Source organism: Convolutriloba macropyga, chromosome 6 (assembly GCF_964194025.1).
Source record: "Convolutriloba macropyga chromosome 6, txConMacr16.3, whole genome shotgun sequence".
NCBI lineage: Eukaryota > Metazoa > Xenacoelomorpha > Acoela > Convolutidae > Convolutriloba > Convolutriloba macropyga.
The window spans coordinates 2,648,571-2,674,273 of NC_134473.1; the positions used below are offsets into that span (position 1 = coordinate 2,648,571).

The 25,703-nt window shown below is 34.4% G+C and overlaps 1 protein-coding gene across 3 annotated transcripts in view; it reads left to right on the top strand.

Moving 5' to 3' along the window:
* Nucleotides 1-1,447: 1,447 nt before the first annotated feature.
* LOC142340689 (uncharacterized) overlaps nucleotides 1,448-25,703 on the top strand; it is a 29,811-nt gene continuing 5,555 nt past the window's right edge. For 2 of the 3 annotated variants that reach the window (XR_012759076.1, XR_012759077.1), the window contains exon 1: nucleotides 1,448-1,824. Coding sequence is in view for 1 of the 3 variants with exons in the window: in XM_075391382.1 (XP_075247497.1) it covers nucleotides 1,681-1,824; nucleotides 9,825-9,937 (257 nt within the window). In the remaining 2 variants the exon portion in view is untranslated. Of the gene's footprint in view, nucleotides 1,825-9,824; nucleotides 9,938-25,703 lie in introns of all 3 variants that reach the window. The other variant, XM_075391382.1, reaches the window with a different exon arrangement.

A 25,703-nucleotide genomic window follows, 5' to 3' on the forward strand; every position in this document is an offset into this window, starting at 1 on the left:
CAAACAACCTAAGCACTTGATATCTAATTATCATTTAAGAACTCTTTAAACAAGAATCGTAATTGTTTACCTCTTTTTATCAACAAGCAGAAGCGAAATTTTTTAAAAAATCGGCATTTCTTTGAAGCAAAATGTTCTCAAAAACTTTTGCGATATGAACGCAATCATATATTTTGACCACTTTAAAAACCTAATTCTTTTGTATGGGAAAAAAACCAATATATTTCACATTTCAAACAAAGAGTACTGACATTTTTTTTTTCATTTTTAACTGATCATACCAAAAAAAAACACTAAAATAACTGACTATATCTTTCGTTTAATCCCAACGTGGTTAAAAATTCTTACGTCGGTTTTCACGAAATCTATTTCCGAGCAAGTCGACAGAATTGAGTAGAACCCCGATCCTTACCGCATAGTTTTCCAGAAATTTTTCCTATTTTTGATGTCCAAATATCTTATTACAATCCTATCAGTCAAGGAAAATTGTTAGCACAGTTGCTTTATTGTGACAGCTTCTACTGAGAGATTATCTAAAGGATAACTTTTCCATGCAAATTATTTTCGCTTTATTTGCCTTTCTTTTTTTGTTGTATGTTTTAACAGTTTTCAAAGGTTTTCAGTTTTGACTGTGAACATTTATTTTTTTGAATGTCTAGAAATTGCTTTTCTGAAACGTACAAAAACAATTCAGTTCAAAAAAATTGAGTCCGTACTATAGCTCGATGAAATTTACATTGAACTGAAGATCAAATTCTAAAAGCAACCTAATTTTAGAAGGCATGAAACTCAAAACCATGAGTGACCAAGTCAAAACCATTTCTCGCAAGGGAAAAAAAACAAAAAAAAAGCTAATCAACAATGATATGGTTGCTGATGTTTAAAGCAGTCATACACACTGCAGATGAAGAGCAGAATGCATGTCATTTTTGAATCGGAAACTTGGGCAGTTTAGTTTTTTAAAAATTTCTGTGTTCATTAATACACTAATTCTGATAAGGAGAAATCACAAAAGGTTGTTTTATGCTTTGGAGGGAGCGAGGGGGGGATTGAGGAAAAGACAAGACAATAGATTTGATTATACTATATCAAGTTTAAATAAATTTTGTTGATTAAAGTTATATTGTAGCATTTTCATGGAAAAATTATTCGACAAGGTTTACTTGATCGTTTTGTGTCTATAATTGCTAAAAGTTTCTTTGCGTAAGTAAAGAGTGAATTTAGTTAGAGATTCATGGTGAAAAAGATCTGTAGAATTGAGATTTGTGAATTGTCATTGACAATTTGTCGATGATCACTTATTGCTTTACAAGACATGGAAAAAGTATCGTGATTTTAAAGTCACTCTGTTTCAGATACATTCACACACCAGCCGGATTTTTTCCGGCAAAAGTGGGTGTAAATTTGATAGGCTAGGACTCCTAAGTCCACAAGCTCAATTCTTCGAATTAAATTGCTGGACCCAAAAGCGAGCCTCGAACTTGGCAGGAACCGTTTTCAAATTTTGAATTAAATTTATCGTTAAATCCGCAAAATTAGAAGATTCAATTCTAAACATGATTGCTATGAAAAAGGAAGAGATTTTTCTGGCTTTTTTTGTGTGTTTCTTTGCGATGTTAGACAACTGTCAAATGAAGACTGAAGCTCGCCAGATAACAAGGCGGGCAATTGTGAACGGACATGATTCCCCCGATAGAGCGTTTTACGTTAAAGTCCAAACGGTCTGGTACAATAGAACAGCCGAGGAAGAGCTTTTCGGTTTTTGTGGGGGGACTATCATTGACAGACACTTTGTTCTATCTGCAGCCCACTGTTTCATTCCAGGTGAGAAAACAAAAATCACAATATTTTCAACGCTAAAATTAAGAAAGTGAAAAAATATGATGTAGAAGAAAGCATTTTTGTTTCCAGCGCTGAATGTGGTGAAAGCAGTGGTGAAAGCAGTAAAAGCAGTTGAGGACAAACGACGAAAAAACGACAATCTCTTTGAAAGAAATCGTCGTTTTCGTCGTTTTGTCTGCGTTTTTTTTTTGGTTTTCATTAGTTTCCGTCGTTGAAGTCGTCTTTTACCTGTGAGAAATGATCGTTTCTTCGTCGTTTTTTTGTCGTTTCTTACGTCGTTTTATTCAAATTAAATCGTCGTTTTTTGATCGTTTTTTTCGTCGTTTTTTGTCGTTTCTTACGTTTTTTTTCAAAAGAAGGAAAACGATTAAAAAACGACGATTTCTTACAAGTGAAAAACAAAATTCCTCAATACGGGTGAGTGATAAAAAATTGTAAGAAACATTGCAATGCTTTTGGGCATTGACATCTAAGATATTTTAACAAATTTCCCGCAATTGCTTGCCACCAAAAATGGGATTGAGCAGCAAGCAAAAACATTGCTGAGGCTTTTATATTCAGATCACTCACTGTTTTGTAGGATTAGGTAACATTAATTCCAAAAACTTAACATCATATTGCGACCAAGTTTAATCTCTTTCTTGTTTATTTGCTTTTTTCTTTTCTAACCAACTGATATCATTTTTAATATAATTAGTTCCTTAGTGCTTCATAGCAAAAAATTGGTTTCTAGCAAGCGTGGCAGGACTCGACATCTTTTTTCGGTTTTTTAATATTAGTGAATTTACCATTTTTTGTCTTAAAAAGTATGAAATAATTAGGCCGACGCAAACTTCCGAGGAAATACTCGTAACTCGTATTACATGAGTAAATCTTTAGAATCTAAGACGCAAGTAATTTTATTGTCTTGTCAGTTCTACATCTGAACGCAATCATTTTGGGTTTGAAAGAGAATTAAATTCTAGTCAGTTCTATATCTGATTACCACTTAGTTGGTTTGAAAGAGAATTATGTTATAGTCAGTTCGATATCTGATAACAATTTTTTTTTTGGTTTCAGTTGAAAATGATTTTCAAGTCGGTTCCATATCTGATTACATTTTTTAGTTTGAAAGAAAATTTAATTTTAGTCAGTTCTATATCTGATTACAAATTTTTTGGTCTGAAAAAGAATAAAATTTTAGTCAGCTTTATATCTGATTACATTTTTTATGGTTAGAAAGACAGTCATTTTTGAAATGGGAATTAATTTTGGTCAGTTCTATTTATGATTGCAAACGTTTTGGTTGGAAAGTGAAAAAGTTTTTAGTCAGTTCCATATCTGATTACAATTTTTTTTCTTTGAGAAGGAACAAATTTTTAGTCAGCTTTATATCTGATATAAAAAATTTTTGTTTGAACGAGATTTTTGTTCTCAGTTCTATATCTGATTGACTTAAAGGAGAATTCATTTTAAGTCGGTTCTATACCTGATTACATTTTTTTTTCAATTTGAAGGAGAATCAATTTTTAGTCAGTTCTGTATCTGATTACAATTTTTTTGGTTGAAGTAGGAATTAATTTTTGATCAAGTCTATATCTGATTGCATTTTGTTTTTGTTTGGATAGAGAATTAATATTTAGTCTGTTCCATATCTGATTACAATTTTTTTGTTTTGAAAAGGAATCAATTTTGAGTCAGCTTTATATCTGATTACATTTTTTATGGTTGGAAAAAGAATCAATTTTGAAATGGGAATTAATTTTTGGTCAGTTCTGTTTATGATTACAAATGTTTTGGTTGGAAAGAGAAAAAATTTTTTGTCTGCTCCATATCTGATTAAAAAATTTTTGGTTTGAAAGAAGTAATTTTTAGTCATTTCGGTATCTGATTACAAAATTGTTGGTTGGAAAAGAAACTAATTTTTAGTCAGTTCCATATCTGATTACAATTTTTTTGTTTTGAAAAGGAATCAATTTTGAGTCAGCTTTATATCTGATTACATTTTTTATGGTTGGAAAAAGAATCAATTTTGAAATGGGAATTAATTTTTGGTCAGTTCTGTTTATGATTACAAATGTTTTGGTTGGAAAGAGAAAAAATTTTCTGTCTGTTCAATATCTGATTAAAATTTTTTTGGTTTGAAAGAAGTAATTTTTAGTCATTTCGGTATCTGATTACAAAATTGTTGGTTGGAAAAGAAACTAATTTTTAGTCAGTTCCATATCTGATTGCATTTTTATAGTGTGAAAAAAAACTATTTTTTAGTCAGTTCTATATCTGATTAAATTTTTTTCAGGTTTGAAAGAGAATAAATTTTTGGTCAGTTCTATATCTGATTAAATTTTTTATTGGTTTGAAGGAGAATAAATTTTTGGTCAATTCTATATCTGATTAAATTTTTTTGGTATGAAGGACAAATAATTTTTGGTCAGATCTATATCTGATTACAATTTTTTTCTGGTTGGAATGGGAATTATTTTTACTCAGTTCTATATCTGACTACAATTTTAATAGGACAGATTTTAAGTAACTCATGGTGAAAACCATTTTTGTTCCGACCCCTCTTGAGGCTGGCCGAACTATATACTCAACTGGTTATTTTTTAAACAATTTTGACCGATCTTTATATTCGTCGTAGAGAGTTGTGAATGATATCATTAAAAGCCCGTCTAGCATAGAATATGGAATTTAAAAATTGTTCTGAATTTTGTTTTCTTGAGCGAGATATCGTGTTTTAAACTATTGTGAACCTTAGACCGATTTGCGTTTTTTTTATACACGTTTTATGGATTTTTTGCCTAAAACTTCGTGAATTTTGCTAAAACATGAAAATTATTAAAAATAGCACTGTTGATTTTATTTTTAATGACGAAGAGTATTCCTAACAATTTTGTTTGATTTTTTGGGCTGAAAATTGGCCTGATATTTCAAATATAAGCCATTTTTGTCAAAAATTGCGCACAATAAGCTTCATTGGTCCACTTTGATTAAATTTGCCGGAAGTACACACCCAAAAACCATTAACACAATCTTCTTTAACACCACAAAACCATTAACCATCAACACCCAAAAACCATTAACACATCAACTCCGAAGGGGCTATTCCTACTTCCGTTTCCATTGAGAGTGTTCTGGAATAAAAATTTCGACGTTTTTTGCTAACAGCAATAGCTTTCGACCAATCGCAGATTGTTGCAATCCAAAAATAATTTGGATAGTATTCACTCGATCTTTTTTTTTAGAAATTGAATTTTTTATGTTAAGTAAAGAGCAAAACAATTCATATCAAAGCTCACTGGTGATAGGTCCAGTTGAAATCCTAAGCAGTTCCGATTTATTGTACCTAATTTTCTACTCAAAAGCCTGTGTTGTTTTGAATTTTAAAAATTTGATTTCCAAATTATTAATGATTTTTTGTATTTTTGTGTTTGCCACTATTTTTCTCTTAATTTGGTCAACTTGTAGCTCAGTGTCAGCAAACAAAGAAAACTTCTTCCTTCTACTGTAAAACAATTTAATCTTTATTGCCGTTTTACGCTTTAAGATGTGGTTTTTCTGGCTTTCATAATACCAGATTTCACATTTTTTTATGTTTAGGCATTTGACTAATTTTCACGCGTTTTTCTCGTTTTTCATATTATCACATTATTTGGAGTTCACATAACACATTGCTGGCGTTGAAAATAAGGCACAATTGAACATATCAAAATCTTTAAGGGTATAGATTATGGTTCTAAGTCTTCTCGAAAAATTTTTTTCTATTTTTTTAGTTGTCTTTAGTTGTCCTTTTTACTTTGCTTTTTTAGTCGTTTGAAATTTCCCGGATAATCTCATTCCTAATTGGCTTTTTAGAGGAATGCATGAGCCGATATTCTAATATTAGTAGATAGTGTATGATTTTGGATGATAGTGGATGATAGTGGAAAACTTTTTTAAAAAAAAACACTTTTTAATTTCTTTTTTTTTCTTTCTATAGTCTATTTGTTACCTAGATTTGTTAAATACAGGTCAGATATGAAATTTTTGTCGTCAAAACAAGGCGCTAATGCACAAAAACAGATGTTTTTAAAGACTTCGTAACAATTTTACTGGCTTCAAACAAGGGTGTTTTGCAAAGAGAAGTTAATTCATTTTTTCATTTTTGTCATATTTGATATTCTTTTTGTAGACGTAAGACATATTCTGAATAATAACAGGTCTCACGGCTTGCCTTGGACAGATAAATAAAACAGTTGTATTTTTTCAATGTGTAGCTAATGACTTTCATGACATTGAAAAATAATTTTTTCAAAAAATACAAAAGTTTCACTTATTTTGCCTTTTTTGTCGATCTGAAATTCTTAAAAGGTACAGATTATGGCTTTAACGGATTCCTTAACACTTTTTTGAAGAATTTACTTCTTACTTCGAGTTCTTTTTTCTTACTTTTGTCGTTAACTGTCGTTTTTACTTGGTCTTTTAGTTGTATGAATTTTTCTTGCGAATGACAGTAATCATTGGCGCTTTTTGGAGGAATAGATGAGCCTATAATCTGATTTGAGTGAATAGCTGATGGTTTTCATGACTCTGAACACCATTGTTTTTTTTTAAAAAAAACACAATTAAAATTCGCATGTATTTCCTTTTTGTTTGTAATTATTACCTAATCTCGTTAATTACAAAGCACATATGACATTCTTTGCGTTAAGAACACGCGCAAGTGTACAATATCTAAAGAATTTGTTATGACTTAACTGGTTTCGACACGGGTTTTTTGCTAGAAACATTAAATAAGTTTTTAATTTTTGCCTATAAATAGCGTTCTTTAGGTTAACGTCAGAAATTCCCTAAATAATTACAGGTCTCAATGGCCCATTTGTGACGAATAAAAACACATTTTAGTTTTTTCTTTTTCGTAGCTAATGCTTTTCATGACTTTGAACATAATTGTTTTCGAAGAACACAAAACTATTTCTTAATATTACACCTTTTCTTCATTTTTGTCTTTTTCTCATTTCCAACTTATCACCCGGTCTCGTTAATGAGAGGTCATATAACACATTATTGGCATTCGAAGTAGGCTCAACCGAATATTATATTTTTAGTGGCAATATTTGACATTAAGGCTACGACAGCGTTTTCTTGCAATTTTTAATTCAATTTTTGTTTGTCGTCTCTATTTGTTGCTTTTTTTGTACCCGCATACAAAAGTTTAATAAAGACAGGTCTTAATGCCCTCCTATGTGTTACTTGGTGATAACAACAAATTTGAATGTTTTCAGTTGATATCTAATGGTTTTCATTACTTTGAATTTAAATGTTTTTAAAAAAAATCAGCGAACTTATTAGCTTTGCTGTTTTTTTCTTTTTGTCTAATTGTAACCGAGGCTTAATATGAAGCGGTTCTATATATGTTCTAGTGAAGTACAAGTTGTTTTGTTTGGCTTCAGTTTTATCTGACGCTATTTTGACCTCGTTAACAAATCTTTTTTTCAAAAATTGGATATCAATTTTTGGATGTAATTTATGTTTGTCATTGCTGTCTGATTATTTTGTTGGTATTGCCTTGCTTTCTTAATAATGACAGATCTCATTAATCAAATGCGGCTTTTTTACTCCTCTGAATTATTTGTGCCGGATGCAATTTTTTTCTTCGTACACCAATTTTTTTAAAGTAGTTTGAATTTTTGAGGGTTTTCTATCTGTTCATTTGGTAGACAATTATTTCAAAAAAGGGAATGAACGGGGTCGGAACTTTATGAGCGAACGCACATTAATGAGCCTTCTTGTTAAATTAATAAATAATTCTGGATTTGTGAACATATTCCTCTTTGTTTTGTTTGTTCAAAATTTCGTTCATTTTTTCTTTCCTGTTTTGATACTGTTGGATGACTTTTCCTGGGAAAATGCTAGTCGCTGTTTGAGAAAAAAAATGGCTGAGGTGTTCCTTCGATTTTTTTTTTGTTGTTTTTTGAGTAGTTTATAAAATTATGTCCTTAGTGCTATATTTTCAGCAATTTTCTTGATTAATAGCTGTTATCAAATCGCCATTCTTTGCTCCTATTTTTCTTAATTCTAGAATTTGTTTGGAACGCAGAAATTTTAGAAGCGCCTTCATTTTTTGAAAACATTTTCAACAAAAAATTGAGGTTGATTTTTTTGTGGTTGACTTCCATTTGAAGTTTTCAAGCCGACGACAGCAGTAACTGGGGTCAGTTTTGAACTTTGAGACATTTCAATTTGTGTTTTTTCTAATCCTGTAAATGTCTTTTTGCAATATGCATAGTTGGATAAGCAACGTGAAGAAAGTTGACACTCATTTGCATAACAGCAGAAAACGACAGCAAGAAAACCTAAAATAATCCATGAAAATAGACTTCCATTTTCAAATATCGAACTTTAACTGTAGTTTAGGTACTACCCGGGTCGAATGTCCTCCCTAAAATCCTCCGATTTTGATGTAAGAGTGGGGGGTAATTTGTCTATGGGGGGTAAATTGATGTAAGAGTGTCGGAGTAATTTGTTCAGAGGGGGTAAAATGATGTAAGAGTTGGGCTGCAATGAGAGGACTTTTAAGAAATTACCCCCTGACTGAAATTGCTATGTAAGAGTGGGCTGCAATGGGCTGCAATGGGAGGACTTTTCTGGAATTACCCCCCCCCTGGCTGAAATTGCCATGTAAGAGTGGACTGCAATGGGAGGACTTTTAAGGAATTACCCCCCGACTGAAATTGCCATGTAAGAGTGGGCTGCAATGGGCTACAATGGGAGGACTATTCAGGAATTACCCCCCTGACTAAAATTGCCATTTAAGAGTGGGTTGCAATGGGCTGCAATGGGAGGACTTTTCAGGAATTACCCCCTGACTGAAATTGCCATGTAAGAGTGGGCTGCAATGGGCTGCAATGCGAGGACTTTTCAGGAATTACCCCCTGACCGAAATTGCCATGTAAGAGTGGGCTGCAATGGGCTGCAATGGAAGGAGTTTTCATGAATTACCCCACCCTTGACTGAAATTGCCATTTAAGAGTGGGCTGCAATGGGCTGCAATGGGAGTTCTTTTCAGGATTTACCCCTCTCCCCCTGAATTAAATTCAGAGGGGGTAAAATGATGTAAGCGTTTGGCTGCCAATGGGGGTAAAATGGTGTAAGAATGAGGGGGTAATTTGTCCAGAGGGGGTAAAATGATGTAAGAGTTGGGCTGCCAAGGGGGGTAAAATGGTGTAAGAGTGAGGGGGTAATTTGTCCAGAGAGGGTAAAATGATGTAAGAGTCGGGCTGCCAAGGGGCGTAAAATGGTGTGAGAGTGAGGGGGTAATTTGTCCAGAGGGGGTAAAATGATGTAAGAGTTGGGCTGTCAAGGGGGGTAAATTGGTGTAAGAGTGAGGGGGTAATTTGTCCAGAGGGGGTAAAATGGTGTAAGAAAGGGTCTGGCAAGGGCGGTAAAATGTTGTAAGATTGAGTGGTTAATTTGTCCAGAAGGGTAACATGAGCTCAGATTTGAGCTGCCAAGAGGAGTAAAATGGTGTAAGAGTGAGGGGGTAATTTGTTCTGAGGGGGTAAAATAATGTAAGAGTCGGGCTGCCAAGGGGAGTAAAATGGTGTAAGAGTAAGGGAGTAATTTGTCCAGAGGCGGTAAAGTGATGTAAGAAAGGGGCTGCCAAGGGGGGTAAAATGGTGTAAGAGTGAGGGGGTAATTTGTTCAGAGGGGGTTTAATGATGTAAGAGTTGGGCTGCCAAGGGAGCTAAAATATTGTAAGAGTGAGGGGACAATTTGTTCAGAGGGGGTAAAATGATGTAATAATTGGGCTGCCAAGGTGGATAAAATGGTGTAAGAGTGAGGGGGTAATTTGTTCAGAAGGGGTAAAATGATGTAAGTTGGGCTGCCAAGGGGGGGGGGGGGGGGGTAAAATGGTGTAAGAGTGAGGGGGTAATTTTTTCTGCGGGTGTAAAACGATGTAAGTGTGAGGGGGTAATTTGTTGAGATGGGGCAATTCTAACAAGTATTATTTATATATATAGACCGTCAAGAGTTGGACAAGCTTTGATGGTCTGGAGGAGAAGGCGATTCAGCTGAGGGTGCAGAGGTTATCGGTTCAAGACTGGCAGTCTTCAGGTATGGGGGCTAAAACAAGGTAAGATTGAAGAGGTAAAATGATGTAAGAGTTGGGCTGCCAGGGGGTAAAATGATGTAAGAGTTGGGCTGCCAAGGGGGGTAAAATGATGTAAGAGTGGGGCTGCAATGGGAGGATTTGTTAGGAAAATTCAGCTCATAACTCTTACATCTTTTTGGGCTGCATTGGGCTTCCAAGGGGGTAAAATGGTGTAAGAGTGAGGGGGTAAAATACAAATTACCCCCAAACGCTTATATCTTTTTACCCCCCATGGCAGACCAAAAAAAGATGTAAGAGTGGGGGGTTAATTTGTCTTTTACCCCCTCACTCCTACACCATCTTACCCACCTTGGAAGTCCAATGCAGCACAAAAAGACGTAAGAGTTTTGAGCTGCATTTTCCTGAAAAATCCTCCCATTGCAGCCCCACTCTTACATCATTTTGTGCGGAAAAATTCAACCCGGGTAATACATAGAAATTAAGAACTGCTGGTAATACTCAAGGTGAAAAGGTCATTTCAAGAAGCTTTTTTCCTTCAACAGTCCAGTTTCGCTTTTCAAACTATCAACACCCCCACCTACTCACCAAACCCACTTACCCCCCTTAGTTTTTAATATAAGGTTATTAGAGACTGCTGGTAATATTCAAGGTGAAGAGGTCCCCCACCTACAAGGTACCCCGCCTGAACTAAATCTGCAATGCTTTAATGTTGTTTTGTTTTTCTCGTGTCTTTTTTAAAGTTCTGGTTTCGGTAAGTTTAACTTAGAAATGATGATCGACGCTTCGAATAATTTCTGGTATTTATCCGGCCATTTTTTTGTAAGATGTCTTCACACATTTTTCAATGACTTTGATTTTTCATAAAAGGGATAAAGTGGAAAGGCCCAATGGGCCTTAAGTTTCATTAGAGAACCAAAGACGCAGTTGATGTGAAGGCCTTAATTTTAGGTTAAAAAGTGTCGTTTCTAAGAGTTTCTGAGTCCAAAACAGTGAAAGTTGTTATTTTGTTCACCATTGACTTCAAATTCTTTAATTAATTAGTGTTGAATTCACATTTGCCATAGTTGATAAAGATCTTTTCCTAATTATTTTTACATTTTGTGACCTTTTTATGAGCTATAAGTTTTGTTACTTCAAACAGCAATAATACTAGTTCTTGCAATTTTCCAGCCTCAAGAGCAAGTAAACTTCATCTGATAAAAGAGTCAAGATAAACATCATCAAGAGTCTGATAAAAGTTTACTACATTAATTTTTAGGTGCAGTGGAATTGTTTTCAAGATTTTAATATCACAAAAAATTGATAAAGTTGAAATTTTGTTCAAGTTTTCTCGAAACTATTATCACGTTCCTTGTTCGTCGATCTTTTTGAGTCAAAATTTCAAGCTGAAAATTGGTCTAATGAACAGACTCCGGAGAAGATGAAATGGTTCTGAAGATAATAATATCACGAAATTTACAAACCTTTCTCTAAAATTTGATGTCTTTATAAGATTTCTTGAATTTTTTGTCATTTTCTTTGTTTGTTGATCTTTACGAGCCACCAAATTTATTGGGTCTTTCAGATGGGTTACTCAATTGAATTTTTGGTTTCAGTTCAAAACTATTGCGTCCTATGACTTTGACACTAATTGCTTTCAGGATACATTGTCAAAATTTTTAGTTTTGACAGATTTCGTTGTTCGCATTTTTTGTCTTATCTCTTGATTTCATTATAGTAATGTTTTGCCTGTTGCGATAAAGGCCTAAATTATTTGAAACATTCATTTCATTTCATGAATTTATCTTTTTATTGCTTGTACGCCGTTAGTTTTCAAAAAAAATGTTAATGAGCTTTTGAATTTTGCTAATACTTCTTTACTTATTGCTGTACTTTTACGCAATGTCAACAATGACAGTTCTCATCTGATGTTAATGTTCACCAACTTAACGGAAATAATTAGTTGAGTCCGGAGTTGTTGCTTTCGAGATCTTTAAATTACCCCACCCCACCTTAGCCCCCCCCCCCCCAATTTTAGATCAAATTCTGACATGAAGGCAAATTCTAATCATACCGAATTTGAGTCGAGGAAAGCCTTCTAAAATCTAGCTTAAATCAAAATGATCACATTCAACGTATTGTTGGTCGAAAAATGTTTTTTGAAGATACTTTTATTAGTGCACGAGAATCAGCGCCTCTGATTATTAGGAACAAGAACGAGCGTTACAGGATTATTCCTTTTATTCTATTTTATTTTGAATTTTTTAGTGTTGGGCTTTGTTTTAAATTAGCATCACCTTGTTCCAAGGCTGTGAGACACATTCATCAATCGTTCTCGCTTATTCAGCTCTTTGTTTTTCACAAAACTCTAGATACATAAATATAACAAAAAAACAACATATTTCCTTTACTAGAAAAAACTTTTCAAAACTGCTTCACCGAGTCTATTTTTCATCAAAAATTTTAAGAAAATTTAAGAGCCACATAAAAAGTCAATCTTTCTCAACGGAAATCGTGTACGAAAGAACTAATCTGGAATTTTCTTTCTATATCTGCCATTTTTAAACTGAGAGAAATTATCCAACTGTTTATTACGCAAAACCATTCAGCTCTGTGCAATTGATATGATGCATTAATGAATAATACCACACGGTTGTTATCGCTACCGAGAATTTATCAAACTCCGAGACCAAGCCGAGATGATATAACATCGAGGGGATAACAACCTTGCGATTATTTGTTCTAATCAACAACTCTTGCGATCATTTTAAACTTGAACAAAGTCAAAATTAAACAACATTGCAGCAACAATTCAAATGTTAGACTACAAGTTTATCAAACTGTTTCCATCATTAGAAGACGAGTTAATCGCCACTGTTTACTTAGTAACAGGGGCAATAAAAGAGTTTGCTAAATTCGTAGTCTAATGCTGAAGTGTTTTTCCATTGCCAACTGGGCATTAAAAGTTATTACACTGGCAGTTTATTTAACTGCTGTTATCGCAACAGGTGTTGATTAATTAATGCGCCTAATGCTACAAATCTGCTCTTGGAGATGGTCTGATCACAACTCCAACGGTCCGGAAAGGCTGATCGGAGAGGCACTTAGTCTGGAAAGTCTGATCAGAGGATTTTTTTGGTCTGGAAAATCTGATCAGGGGTAAATTCGGTCTGGAAATCGGATCAGATTAATTTCGGTCTGGAAAAGTGATCAGAAAAAAATTTGTGTCTGGACCTCAAACTGGGTTCCTTATTCTGCCTGTTTTTTTGAGAAGATTTCATGTACATCTGACTTTCGGATGGGTTACTCAATTGAGGTTTTGGTTTCAGTTCAAAACTAATGCTTTCTAAGACTTTGACGCTAATTGCTTTCAACATACATTGTCAAATTTTTTAGTTTTGACAGAATTCGTTGTTCGCATTTTTGTCTTATCTCTTGATTTCATTATAGAAATGTCTTGCCTGTTGCGATAAAGGCCTAAATTAATTGAAATAATCATTTCATTTCATGAATTTATCTTTTTATGGCTTGTACGCCGTTAGTTTTCAAAAAAAGGTTAACGGGTTTTTGAATTTTGCTAATACTTCTTTACTTATTGCTGTACTTTTACGCAATGTCAACAACGACAGTTCTCATCTGATGTTAATGTTCACCATTTTAACGGAAATAATTAGTTGAGTCCGGAGTTGTTGCTTTCGAGATTTTTAAATTACCCCACCCCACCTTAGCCCCCCCCCCCAATTTTTAGATCAAATTCTGACATGAAGGCAAATTCTAATCATACCGAATTTGAGTCGAGGAAAGCCTTCTAAAATCTAGCTTAAATCAAAATGATCACATTCAACGTATTGTTGGTCGAAAAAGGTTTTTTGAAGATACTTTTATTAGTGCACGAGAATCAGGGCCTCTGATTATTAGGAACAAGAACGAGCGTTACAGGATTATTCCTTTTAGTCTATTTTATTTTGAATTTTTTAGTGTCGGGCTTTGTTTTAAATTAACATCACCTTGTTCCAAGGCTGTGAGACACATTCATCAATCGTTCTCGCTTATTCAGCTCTTTGTTTTTCACAAAACTCTAGATACATAAATATAACAAAAAAACAACATATTTCCTTTACTTGAAAAAACTTTTCAAAACTGCTTCGCCGAGTCTATTTTTCATCAAAAATTTTAAGAAAATTTAAGAGCCACATAAAAAGTCAATCTTTCTCAACGGAAATCGTGTACGAAAGAACTAATCTGGAATTTTCTTTCTATATCTGCCATTTTTAAACTGAGAGAAATTATCGAACTGTTTATTAAGCAAAGCGGTTCAGCTCTGTGCAATTGATATGATGCATTAATGAATAATACCACACGGTCGTTATCGCTACCGAGAATTTATCAAACTCCGAGACCAAGCCGAGGTGATATAACATCAAGGGGATAACAACCTTGCGATTATTTGTTTTAATCAACAACTCTTGCGATCATTTTAAAATTGAACAAAGTCAAAATTAAACTACATTGCAGCAACAATTCAAATGTTAGACTACAAGTTTATCAAACTGTTTCCATCATTAGAAGACGAGTTAATCGCCACTGTTTACTTAGTAACAGGGGCAATAGAAGAGTTTGCTAAACTCGTAGTCTAATGCTGAAGTTTTTTTCCGTTGCCAACTGGGCATTAAAAGTTATTAAACTGGCAGTTTATTTAACTGCTGTTAATCGCAACGGGTGTTGATTAATTAATGCGCCTAATGCTACAAATCTGCTCTTGGAGATGGTCTGATCACAACTCCAACGGTCCGGAAAGGCTGATCGGAGAGGCACTTAGTCTGGAAAGTCTGATCAGAGGTTTTTTTGGTCTGGAAAATCTGATCAGGGGTAAATTCGGTCTGGAAATCGGATCAGATTAATTTCGGTCTGGAAAAGTGATCAGAAAAAAATTTTGTTCTGGACCTCAACCTGGGTTCCTTATTCTGCCTGCTTTTTTGAGACGACTTCATGTACATCTGACTTTCGGATGGGTTACTCAATTGAGGTTTTGGTTTCAGTTCAAAACTAATGCTTTCTAAGACTTTGACGCTAATTGCTTTCAACATACATTGTCAAATTTTTTAGTTTTGACAGAATTCATTGTTTGCATTTTTGTCTTATCTCTTGATTTCATTATAGAAATGTCTTGCCTGTTGCGATAAAGGCCTAAATTAATTGAAATAATCATTTCATTTATGAATTTATCTTTTTATGGCTTGTACGCCGTTAGTTTTCAAAAAAAGGTTAACGGGTTTTTGAATTTTGCTAATACTTCTTTACTTATTGCTGTACTTTTACGCAATGTCAACAATGACAGTTCTCATCTGATGTTAATGTTCACCAACTTAACGGAAATAATTAGTTGAGTCCGGAGTTGTTGCTTTCGAGATTTTTAAATTACCCCACCCCACCTTAGCCCCCCCCAACTTTTAGATCAAATTCTGACATGAAGGCAAATTCTAATCATACCGAATTTGAGTCGAGAAAAGCCTTCTAAAATCTAGCTTATATCAAAATGATCACATTCAACGTATTGTTGGTCGAAAAATGTTTTTTGAAGATACTTTTATTAGTGCACGAGAATCAGCGCCTCTGATTATTAGGAACAAGAACGAGCGTTACAGGATTATTCCTTTTATTCTATTTTATTTTGAATTTTTTAGTGTCGGGCTTTGTTTTAAATTAACATCACCTTGTTCCAAGGCTTTGAGACACATTCATCAATCGTTCTCGCTTATTCAGCTCTTTGTTTTTCACAAAACTCTAGATACATAATTATAACAAAAAACAACATATTTCCTTTATACTAGTAAAAACTTTTCAAAACTGCTTCACCGAGTCTATTTTTCATCAAAAATTTTAAGAAAATTGAAGAGCCACATAAAAAGTCAACCTTTCTCAACGGAAAAAGTGTACGAAAGAACTAATCTGGAATTTTCTTTATATATCTGCCATTTTTAAAATGAGAGAAATTATCCAACTGTTTATTACGCAAAACGGTTCAGCTCTGTGCAATTGATATGATGCATTAATGAATAATACCACACGGTTGTTATTGCTACCGAGAATTTATCAAACTCCGAGACGAAGCCGAGGTGATATAACATCGAGGGGATAACAACCTTGCGATTATTTGTTTTAATCAACAACTCTTGCGATCATTTTAAAATTGAACAAAGTCAAAATTAAACTACATTGCAGCAACAATTCAAATGTTAGACTACAAGTTTATCAAACTGTTTCCATCATTAGAAGACGAGTTAATCGCCACTGTTTACTTAGTAACAGGGGCAATAGAAGAGTTTGCTAAACTCGTAGTCTAATGCTGAAGTGTTTTTCCGTTGCCAACTGGGCATTAAAAGTTATTACACTGGCAGTTTATTTAACTGCTGTTATCGCAACGGGTGTTGATTAATTAATGCGCATAATGCTACAAATCTGCTCTTGGAGATGGGTAAAACGGTCCGGAAAGGCTGATCGGAGAGGCACTTAGTCCGGAAAGTCTGATCAGAGGATTTTTTTGGTCTGGAAAATCTGATCAGGGGTAATTTCGGTCTGGAAATCGGATCAGAATCAATTTCGGTCTGGAAAGTCTGATCAGAAAAAAATTTGTGTCTGGACCTCAAACTGGGTTCCTTATTCTGCCTGTTTTTTTGAGAAGATTTCATGTACATCTGACTTTCGGATGGGTTACTCAATTGAGGTTTTGGTTTCAGTTCAAAACTAATGCTTTCTATGACTTTGACGCTAATTGCTTTCAACATACCTTGTCAAATTTTTTAGCTTTGACAGAATTCGTTGTTTGCATTTTTGTCTTATCTCTTGATTTCATTATAGAAAAGTCTTGCCTGTTGCGATAAAGGCCTAAATTAATTGAAATAATCATTTCATTTCATGAATTTATCTTTTTATGGCTTGTACGCCGTTAGTTTTCAAAAAAAGGTTAACGGGTTTTTGAATTTTGCTAATACTTCTTTAATTATTGCTGTACTTTTACGCAATGTCAACAATGACAGTTCTCATCTGATGTTAATGTTCACCAACTTAATGGAAAAATTTAGTTGAGTCCGGAGTTGTTGCTTTCGAGATTTTTAAATTACCCCACCCCACCTTAGCCCCCCCCCAAATTTTAGATCCAATTCTGACATGAAGGCAAATTCTAATCATACCAAATTTGAGTCGAGGAAAGCCTTTTAAAATCTAGCATAAATCAAAATGATCACATTCAACGTATTGTTGGTCGAAAAATGTTTTTTGAAGATACTTTTATTAGTGCACGAGAATCAGCGCCTCTGATTGTTAGGAACAAGAACGAGCGTTACAGGATTATTCCTTTTATTCTAGTTTATTTTAAAATTTTTAGTGTCGGCCTTTGTTTTAATTTAACATCACCTTGTTCCAAGTCTGCGAGACACATTAATCAATCGTTCTCGCTTATTCAGCTCTTTGTTTTTTCACAAAACTCTAGATACATAAATATAACAAAAAACAACATATTTCCTTTACTTGAAAAAACTTTTCAAAACTGCTTCACCGTCTATTTTTCATCAAAAATTTTTTTAAAAATTCAAGAGCCACATAAAAAGTCAATCTTTCTCAACGGAAATCGTGTACGAAAGAACTAAGCTGGAATTTTTTTCTACATCCGCCATTATTAAACTGAGAGAAATTATCCAACTGTTTATTACGCAAAACCGTCCAGCTCGTTTCAGCTGATATGATGCATTAATGAATAATACCACACAGTTGTTATCGCTACCGAGAATTTATCAAACTCTGAGACGAAGCCGACGTGATATAACTTCGAGGGCGACAACAAACTTGCGGTAATTTTTTCTAATCAACGCCTCTTGCGATCATTTTAAAATTGAACAAAGTCAAAATTAAACTACATTGCAGCAACAATTCAAATGTTAGACTACAAGTTTATCAAACTGTTTCCATCATTAGAAGACGAGTTAATCCCCACTGTTTACTTAGTAACAGGGGCAATAGAAGAGTTTGCTAAACTCGTAGTCTAATGCTGAAGTGTTTTTCCGTTGCCAACTGGGCATTAAAAGTTATTACACTGGCAGTTTATTTAACTGCTGTTATCGCAACAGGTGTTGATTAATTAATGCGCCTAATGCTACAAATCTGCTCTAGGAGATGGTCTGATCACAACTCCAACGGTCCGGAAAGGCTGATCGGAGAGGCACTTAGTCTGGAAAGTCTGATCAGAGGATTTTCTGGTCTGGAAAATCTGATCAGGGGTAATTTCGGTCTGGAAATCGGATCAGAATTAATTTCGGTCTGGAAAAGTGATCAGAAAAAATTTGGGTCTGGACCTCAACCTGGGTTCCTTATTCTGCCTGTTTTTTTGAGAAGATTTCATGTACATCTGACTTTCGGATGGGTTACTCAATTGAGGTTTTGGTTTCAGTTCAAAACTAATGCTTTCTATGACTTTGACGCTAATTGCTTTCAACATACCTTGTCAAATTTTTTAGTTTTGACAGAATTCGTTGTTTGCATTTTTGTCTTATCTCTTGATTTCATTATAGAAATGTCTTGCCTGTTGCGATAAAGGCCTAAATTAATTGAAATAATCATTTCAATTCATGAATTTATCTTTTTATGGCTTGTACGCCGTTAGTTTTCAAAAAAAGGTTAACGGGTTTTTGAATTTTGCTAATTCTTCTTTAATTATTGCTGCACTTTTACGCAATGTCAACAATGACAGTTCTCATCTGATGTTAATGTTCACCAACTTAACGGAAATAATTAGTTGAGTCCGGAGTTGTTGCTTTCGAGATTTTTAAATTACCCCACCCCACCTTAGCCCCCCCCCCCAACTTTTAGATCAAATTCTGACATGAAGGCAAATTCTAATCATACCGAATTTGAGTCGAGGAAAGCCTTCTAAAATCTAGCTTATATCAAAATGATCACATTCAACGTATTGTTGGTCGAAAAATGTTTTTTGAAGATACTTTTATTAGTGCACGAGAATCAGCGCCTCTGATTATTAGGAACAAGAACGAGCGTTACAGGATTATTCCTTTTATTCTATTTTATTTTGAATTTTTTAGTGTCGGGCTTTGTTTTAAATTAACATCACCTTGTTCCAAGGCTGTGAGACACATTCATCAATCGTTCTCGCTTATTCAGCTCTTTGTTTTTCACAAAACTCTAGATACATAAATATAACAAAAAAACAACATATTTCCTTTACTAGAAAAAAGTTTTCAAAACTGCTTCACCGAGTCTATTTTTCATCAAAAATTTTAAGAAAATTTAAGAGCCACATAAAAAGTCAATCTTTCTCAACGGAAATCGTGTACGAAAGAACTAATCTGGAATTTTTTTCTACATCCGCCATTATTAAACTGAGAGAAATTATCCAACTGTTTATTACGCAAAACCGTCCAGCTCGTTTCAGCTGATATGATGCATTAATGAATAATACCACACAGTTGTTATCGCTACCGAAAATTTATCAAACTCCGAGACGAAGCCGATGTGATATAACATCAAGGAGATAACAACCTTGCGATTATTTGTTTTAATCAACAACTCTTGCGATCATTTTAAAATTGAACAAAGTCAAAATTAAACTACATTGCAGCAACAATTCAAATGTTAGACTACAAGTTTATCAAACTGTTTCCATCATTAGAAGACAAGTTAATCGCCACTGTTTACTTAGTAACAGGGGCAAGAGAAAAGTTTGCTAAACTCGTAGTCTAATGCTGAAGTGTTTTTCCGTTACCAACTGGGCATTAAAAGTTATTACACTGGCAGTTTATTTAACTGCTGTTATCGCAACAGGTGTTGATTAATTAATGCGCCTAATGCTACAAATCTGCTCTTGGAGATGGTCTGATCACAACTCCAACGGTCCGGAAAGGCTGATCGGAGAGGCACTTAGTCTGGAAAGTCTGATCAGAGGATTTTTTTGGTCTGGAAAATCTGATCAGGGGTAATTGCGGTCTGGAAATCGGATCAGAAATAATTTCGGTCTGGAAAAGTGATCAGAAAAAAATTTGGGTCTGGACCTCAACCTGGGTTCCTTATTCTGTCTGTTTTTTTGAGAAGATTTCATGTACATCTGACTTTCGGATGGGTTACTCAATTGAGGTTTTGGTTTCAGTTCAAAACTAATGCTTTCTATGACTTTGACGCTAATTGCTTTCAACATACCTTGTCAAATTTTTTAGTTTTGACAGAATTCGTTGTTTGCATTTTTGTCTTATCTCTTGATTTCATTATAGAAATGTCTTGCCTGTTGCGATAAAGGCCTAAATTAATTGAAATAATCATTTCAATTCATGAATTTATCTTTTTATGGCTTGTACGCCGTTAGTTTTCAAACAAAGGTTAACGGGTTTTTGAATTTTGCTAATTCTTCTTTAATTATTGCTGCACTTTTACGCAATGTCAACAATGACAGTTCTCATCTGATGTTAATGTTCACCAACTTAACGGAAATAATTAGTTGAGTCCGGAGTTGTTGCTTTCGAGATTTTTAAATTACCCCACCCCACCTTAGCCCCCCCCCCCAACTTTTAGATCAAATTCTGACATGAAGGCAAATTCTAATCATACCGAATTTGAGTCGAGGAAAGCCTTCTAAAATCTAGCTTATATCAAAATGATCACATTCAACGTATTGTTGGTCGAAAAATGTTTTTTGAAGATACTTTTATTAGTGCACGAGAATCAGCGCCTCTGATTATTAGGAACAAGAACGAGCGTTACAGGATTATTCCTTTTATTCTATTTTATTTTGAATTTTTTAGTGTCGGGCTTTGTTTTAAATTAACATCACCTTGTTCCAAGGCTGTGAGACACATTCATCAATCGTTCTCGCTTATTCAGCTCTTTGTTTTTCACAAAACTCTAGATACATAAATATAACAAAAAAACAACATATTTCCTTTACTAGAAAAAAGTTTTCAAAACTGCTTCACCGAGTCTATTTTTCATCAAAAATTTTAAGAAAATTTAAGAGCCACATAAAAAGTCAATCTTTCTCAACGGAAATCGTGTACGAAAGAACTAATCTGGAATTTTTTTCTACATCCGCCATTATTAAACTGAGAGAAATTATCCAACTGTTTATTACGCAAAACCGTCCAGCTCGTTTCAGCTGATATGATGCATTAATGAATAATACCACACAGTTGTTATCGCTACCGAAAATTTATCAAACTCCGAGACGAAGCCGATGTGATATAACATCAAGGGGATAACAACCTTGCGATTATTTGTTTTAATCAACAACTCTTGCGATCATTTTAAAATTGAACAAAGTCAAAATTAAACTACATTGCAGCAACAATTCAAATGTTAGACTACAAGTTTATCAAACTGTTTCCATCATTAGAAGACAAGTTAATCGCCACTGTTTACTTAGTAACAGGGGCAAGAGAAAAGTTTGCTAAACTCGTAGTCTAATGCTGAAGTGTTTTTCCGTTACCAACTGGGCATTAAAAGTTATTACACTGGCAGTTTATTTAACTGCTGTTATCGCAACAGGTGTTGATTAATTAATGCGCCTAATGCTACAAATCTGCTCTTGGAGATGGTCTGATCACAACTCCAACGGTCCGGAAAGGCTGATCGGAGAGGCACTTAGTCTGGAAAGTCTGATCAGAGGATTTTTTTGGTCTGGAAAATCTGATCAGGGGTAATTGCGGTCTGGAAATCGGATCAGAAATAATTTCGGTCTGGAAAAGTGATCAGAAAAAAATTTGGGTCTGGACCTCAACCTGGGTTCCTTATTCTGTCTGTTTTTTTGAGAAGATTTCATGTACATCTGACTTTCGGATGGGTTACTCAATTGAGGTTTTGGTTTCAGTTCAAAACTAAAGCTTTCTATGACTTTGACGCTAATTGCTTTCAACATACCTTGTCAAATATTTTAGTTTTGACAGAATTCGTTGTTTGCATTTTTTTCTTATCTCTTGATTTCATTATAGAAATGTCTTGCCTGTTGCGATAAAGGCCTAAATTAATTGAAATAATCATTTCATTTCATGAATTTATCTTTTTATGGCTTGTACGCCGTTAGTTTTCAAAAAATGGTTAACGGGTTTTTGAATTTTGCTAATACTTCTTTACTTATTGCTGTACTTTTATGTACTTTTACGCAATGTCAACAATGACAGTTCTCATCTGATGTTAATGTTCACCAACTTAACGGAAATAATTAGTTGAGTCCGGAGTTGTTGCTTTCGAGATTTTTAAATTACCCCACCACACCTTAGCCCCCCCCCAATTTTTAGATCAAATTCTGACATGAAGGCAAATTCTAATCATACCGAATTTGATTCGAGGAAAGCCTTCTAAAATCAAGCTTAAATCAAAATGATCACATTCAACGTATTGTTGGTCGAAAAATGTTTTTTGAAGATACTTTTATTAGTGCACGAGAATCAGCGCCTCTGATTGTTAGGAACAAGAACGAGCGTTACAGAATTATTCCTTTTATTCTAGTTTATTTTAAAATTTTTATTGTCGGCCTTTGTTTTAAATTAACATCACCTTGTTCCAAGGCTGTGAGACACATTAATCAATCGTTCTCGCTTATTCAGCTCTTTGTTTTTTCACAAAACTCTAGATACATAAATATAACAAAAAACAACATATTTCCTTTACTTGAAAAAACTTTTCAAAACTGCTTCACCGTCTATTTTTGTCAAAAATTTTTTAAAAAAATTTAAGAGCCACATAAAAAGTCCATCTTTCTCAACGGAAATCGTGTACGAAAGAACTAATCTGGAATTTTTTTCTACATCCGCCATTATTAGACTGAGAGAAATTATCCAACTGTTTATTACGCAAAACCGTCCAGCTCGTTTCAGCTGATATGATGCATTAATGAATAATACCACACAGTTGTTATCGCTACCGAGAATTTATCAAACTCCGAGACGAAGCCGATGTGATATAACTTCGAGGGCGATAACAAACTTGCGGTAATTTTTTCTAATCAACGCCTCTTGCGATCATTTTAAAATTGAACAAAGTCAAAATTAAACTACATTGCAGCAACAATTCAAATGTTAGACTACAAGTTTATCAAACTGTTTCCATCATTAGAAGACGAGTTAATCGCCACTGTTTACTTAGTAACAGGGGCAATGGAAGAGTTTGCTAAACTCGTAGTCTAATGCTGAAGTGTTTTTCCGTTACCAACTGGGCATTAAAAGTTATTACACTGGCAGTTTATTTAACTGCTGTTATCGCAACAGGTGTTGATTAATTAATGCGCCTAATGCTACAAATCTGCTCTTGGAGATGGTCTGATCACAACCTCAACGGTCCGGAAAGGCTGATCGGAGAGGCACTTAGTCTGGAAAGTCTGATCAGAGGATTTTTTTGGTCTGGAAAATCTGATCAGGGGTAATTGCGGTCTGGAAATAAAATCAGAATTAATTTCGGTCTGGAAAAGTGATCAGAAAAAATTTGGGTCTGGACCTCAACCTGGGTTCCTTATTCTGCCTGTTTTTTTGAGAAGATTTCATGTACATCTGACTTTCGGATGGGTTACTCAATTGAGGTTTTGGTTTCAGTTCAAAACTAAAGCTTTCTATGACTTTGACGCTAATTGCTTTCAACATACCTTGTCAAATTTTTTAGTTTTGACAGAATTCGTTGTTTGCATTTTTGTCTTATCTCTTGATTTCATTATAGAAATGTCTTGCCTGTTGCGATAAAGGCCTAAATTAATTGAAATAATCATTTCATTTCATGAATTTATCTTTTTATGGCTTGTACGCCGTTAGTTTTCAAAAAATGGTTAACGGGTTTTTGAATTTTGCTAATACTTCTTTACTTATTGCTGTACTTTTACGCAATGTCAACAATGACAGTTCTCATCTGATGTTAATGTTCACCAACTTAACGGAAATAATTAGTTGAGTCCGGAGTTGTTGCTTTCGAAATTTTTAAACTACCCCACCCTACCTTAGCCCCCCCCCCCAATTTTTAGATCAAATTCTGACATGAAGGCAAATTCTAATCATACCGAATTTGATTCGAGGAAAGAATTCTAAAATCTAGCTTAAATCAAAATGATCACATTCAACGTATTGTTGGTCGAAAAATGTTTTTTGAAGATACTTTTATTAGTGCACGAGAATCAGCGCCTCTGATTGTTAGGAACAAGAACGAGCGTTACAGGATTATTCCTTTTATTCTAGTTTATTTTAAAATTTTTATTGTCGGCCTTTGTTTTAAATTAACATCACCTTGTTCCAAGTCTGTGAGACACATTAATCAATCGTTCTCGCTTATTCAGCTCTTTGTTTTTTCACAAAATTCTAGATACATAAATATAACAAAAAACAACATATTTCCTTTACTTGAAGAAACTTTTCAAAACTGCTTCACCGTCTATTTTTCATCAAAAATTTTTAAAAAAATTTAAGAGCCACATAAAAAGTCAATCTTTCTCCACGGAAATCGTGTACGAAAGAACTATTCTGGAATTTTCTTCTACATCCGCCATTATTAAACTGAGAGAAATTATCCAACTGTTTATTACGCAAAACCGTCCAGCTCGTTTCAGCTGATATGATGCATTAATGAATAATACCACACAGTTGTTATCGCTACCGAGAATTTATCAAACTCCGAGACGAAGCCGACGTGATATAACTTCGAGGGCGACAACAAACTTGCGGTAATTTTTTCTAATCAACGCCTCTTGCGATCATTTTAAAATTGAACAAAGTCAAAATTAAACTACAATGCAGCAACAATTCAAATGTTAGACTACAAGTTTATCAAACTGTTTCCATCATTAGAAGACGAGTTAATCGCCACTGTTTACTTAGTAACAGGGGCAAAAGAAAAGTTTGCTAAACTCGTAGTCTAATGCTGAAGTGTTTTTCCGTTACCAACTGGGCATTAAAAGTTATTACACTGGCAGTTTATTTAACTGCTGTTATCGCAACAGGTGTTGATTAATTAATGCGCCTAATGCTACAAATCTGCTCTTGGAGATGGTCTGATCACAACTCCAACGGTCCGGAAAGGCTGATCGGAGAGGCACTTAGTCTGGAAAGTCTGATCAGAGGATTTTTTTGGTCTGGAAAATCTGATCAGGTGTAATTGCTGTCTGGAAATCGGATCAGAATTAATTTCGGTCTGGAAAAGTGATCAGAAAAAAATTTGGGTCTGGACCTCAACCTGGGTTCCTTATTCTGCCTGTTTTTTTGAGAAGATTTCATGTACATCTGACTTTCGGATGGGTTACTCAATTGAGGTTTTGGTTTCAGTTCAAAACTAAAGCTTTCTATGACTTTGACGCTATTTGCTTTCAACATACCTTGTCAAATTTTTTAGTTTTGACAGAATTCGTTGTTTGCATTTTTTTCTTATCTCTTGATTTCATTATAGAAATGTCTTGCCTGTTGCGATAAAGGCCTAAATTAATTGAAATAATCACTTCATTTCATGAATTTATCTTTTTATGGCTTGTACGCCGTTAGTTTTCAAAAAATGGTTAACGGGTTAATGAATTTTGCTAATACTTCTTTACTTATTGCTGTACTTTTACGCAATGTCAACAATGACAGTTCTCATCTGATGTTAATGTTCACCAACTTAACGGAAATAATTAGTTGAGTCCGAAGTTGTTGCTTTCGAGATTTTTAAATTAACCCACCCCACCTTAGCCCCCCCCCCCAATTTTTAGATCAAATTCTGACATGAAGGCAAATTCTAATCATACCGAATTTGATTCGAGGAAAGCCTTCTAAAATCAAGCTTAAATCAAAATGATCACATTCACCGA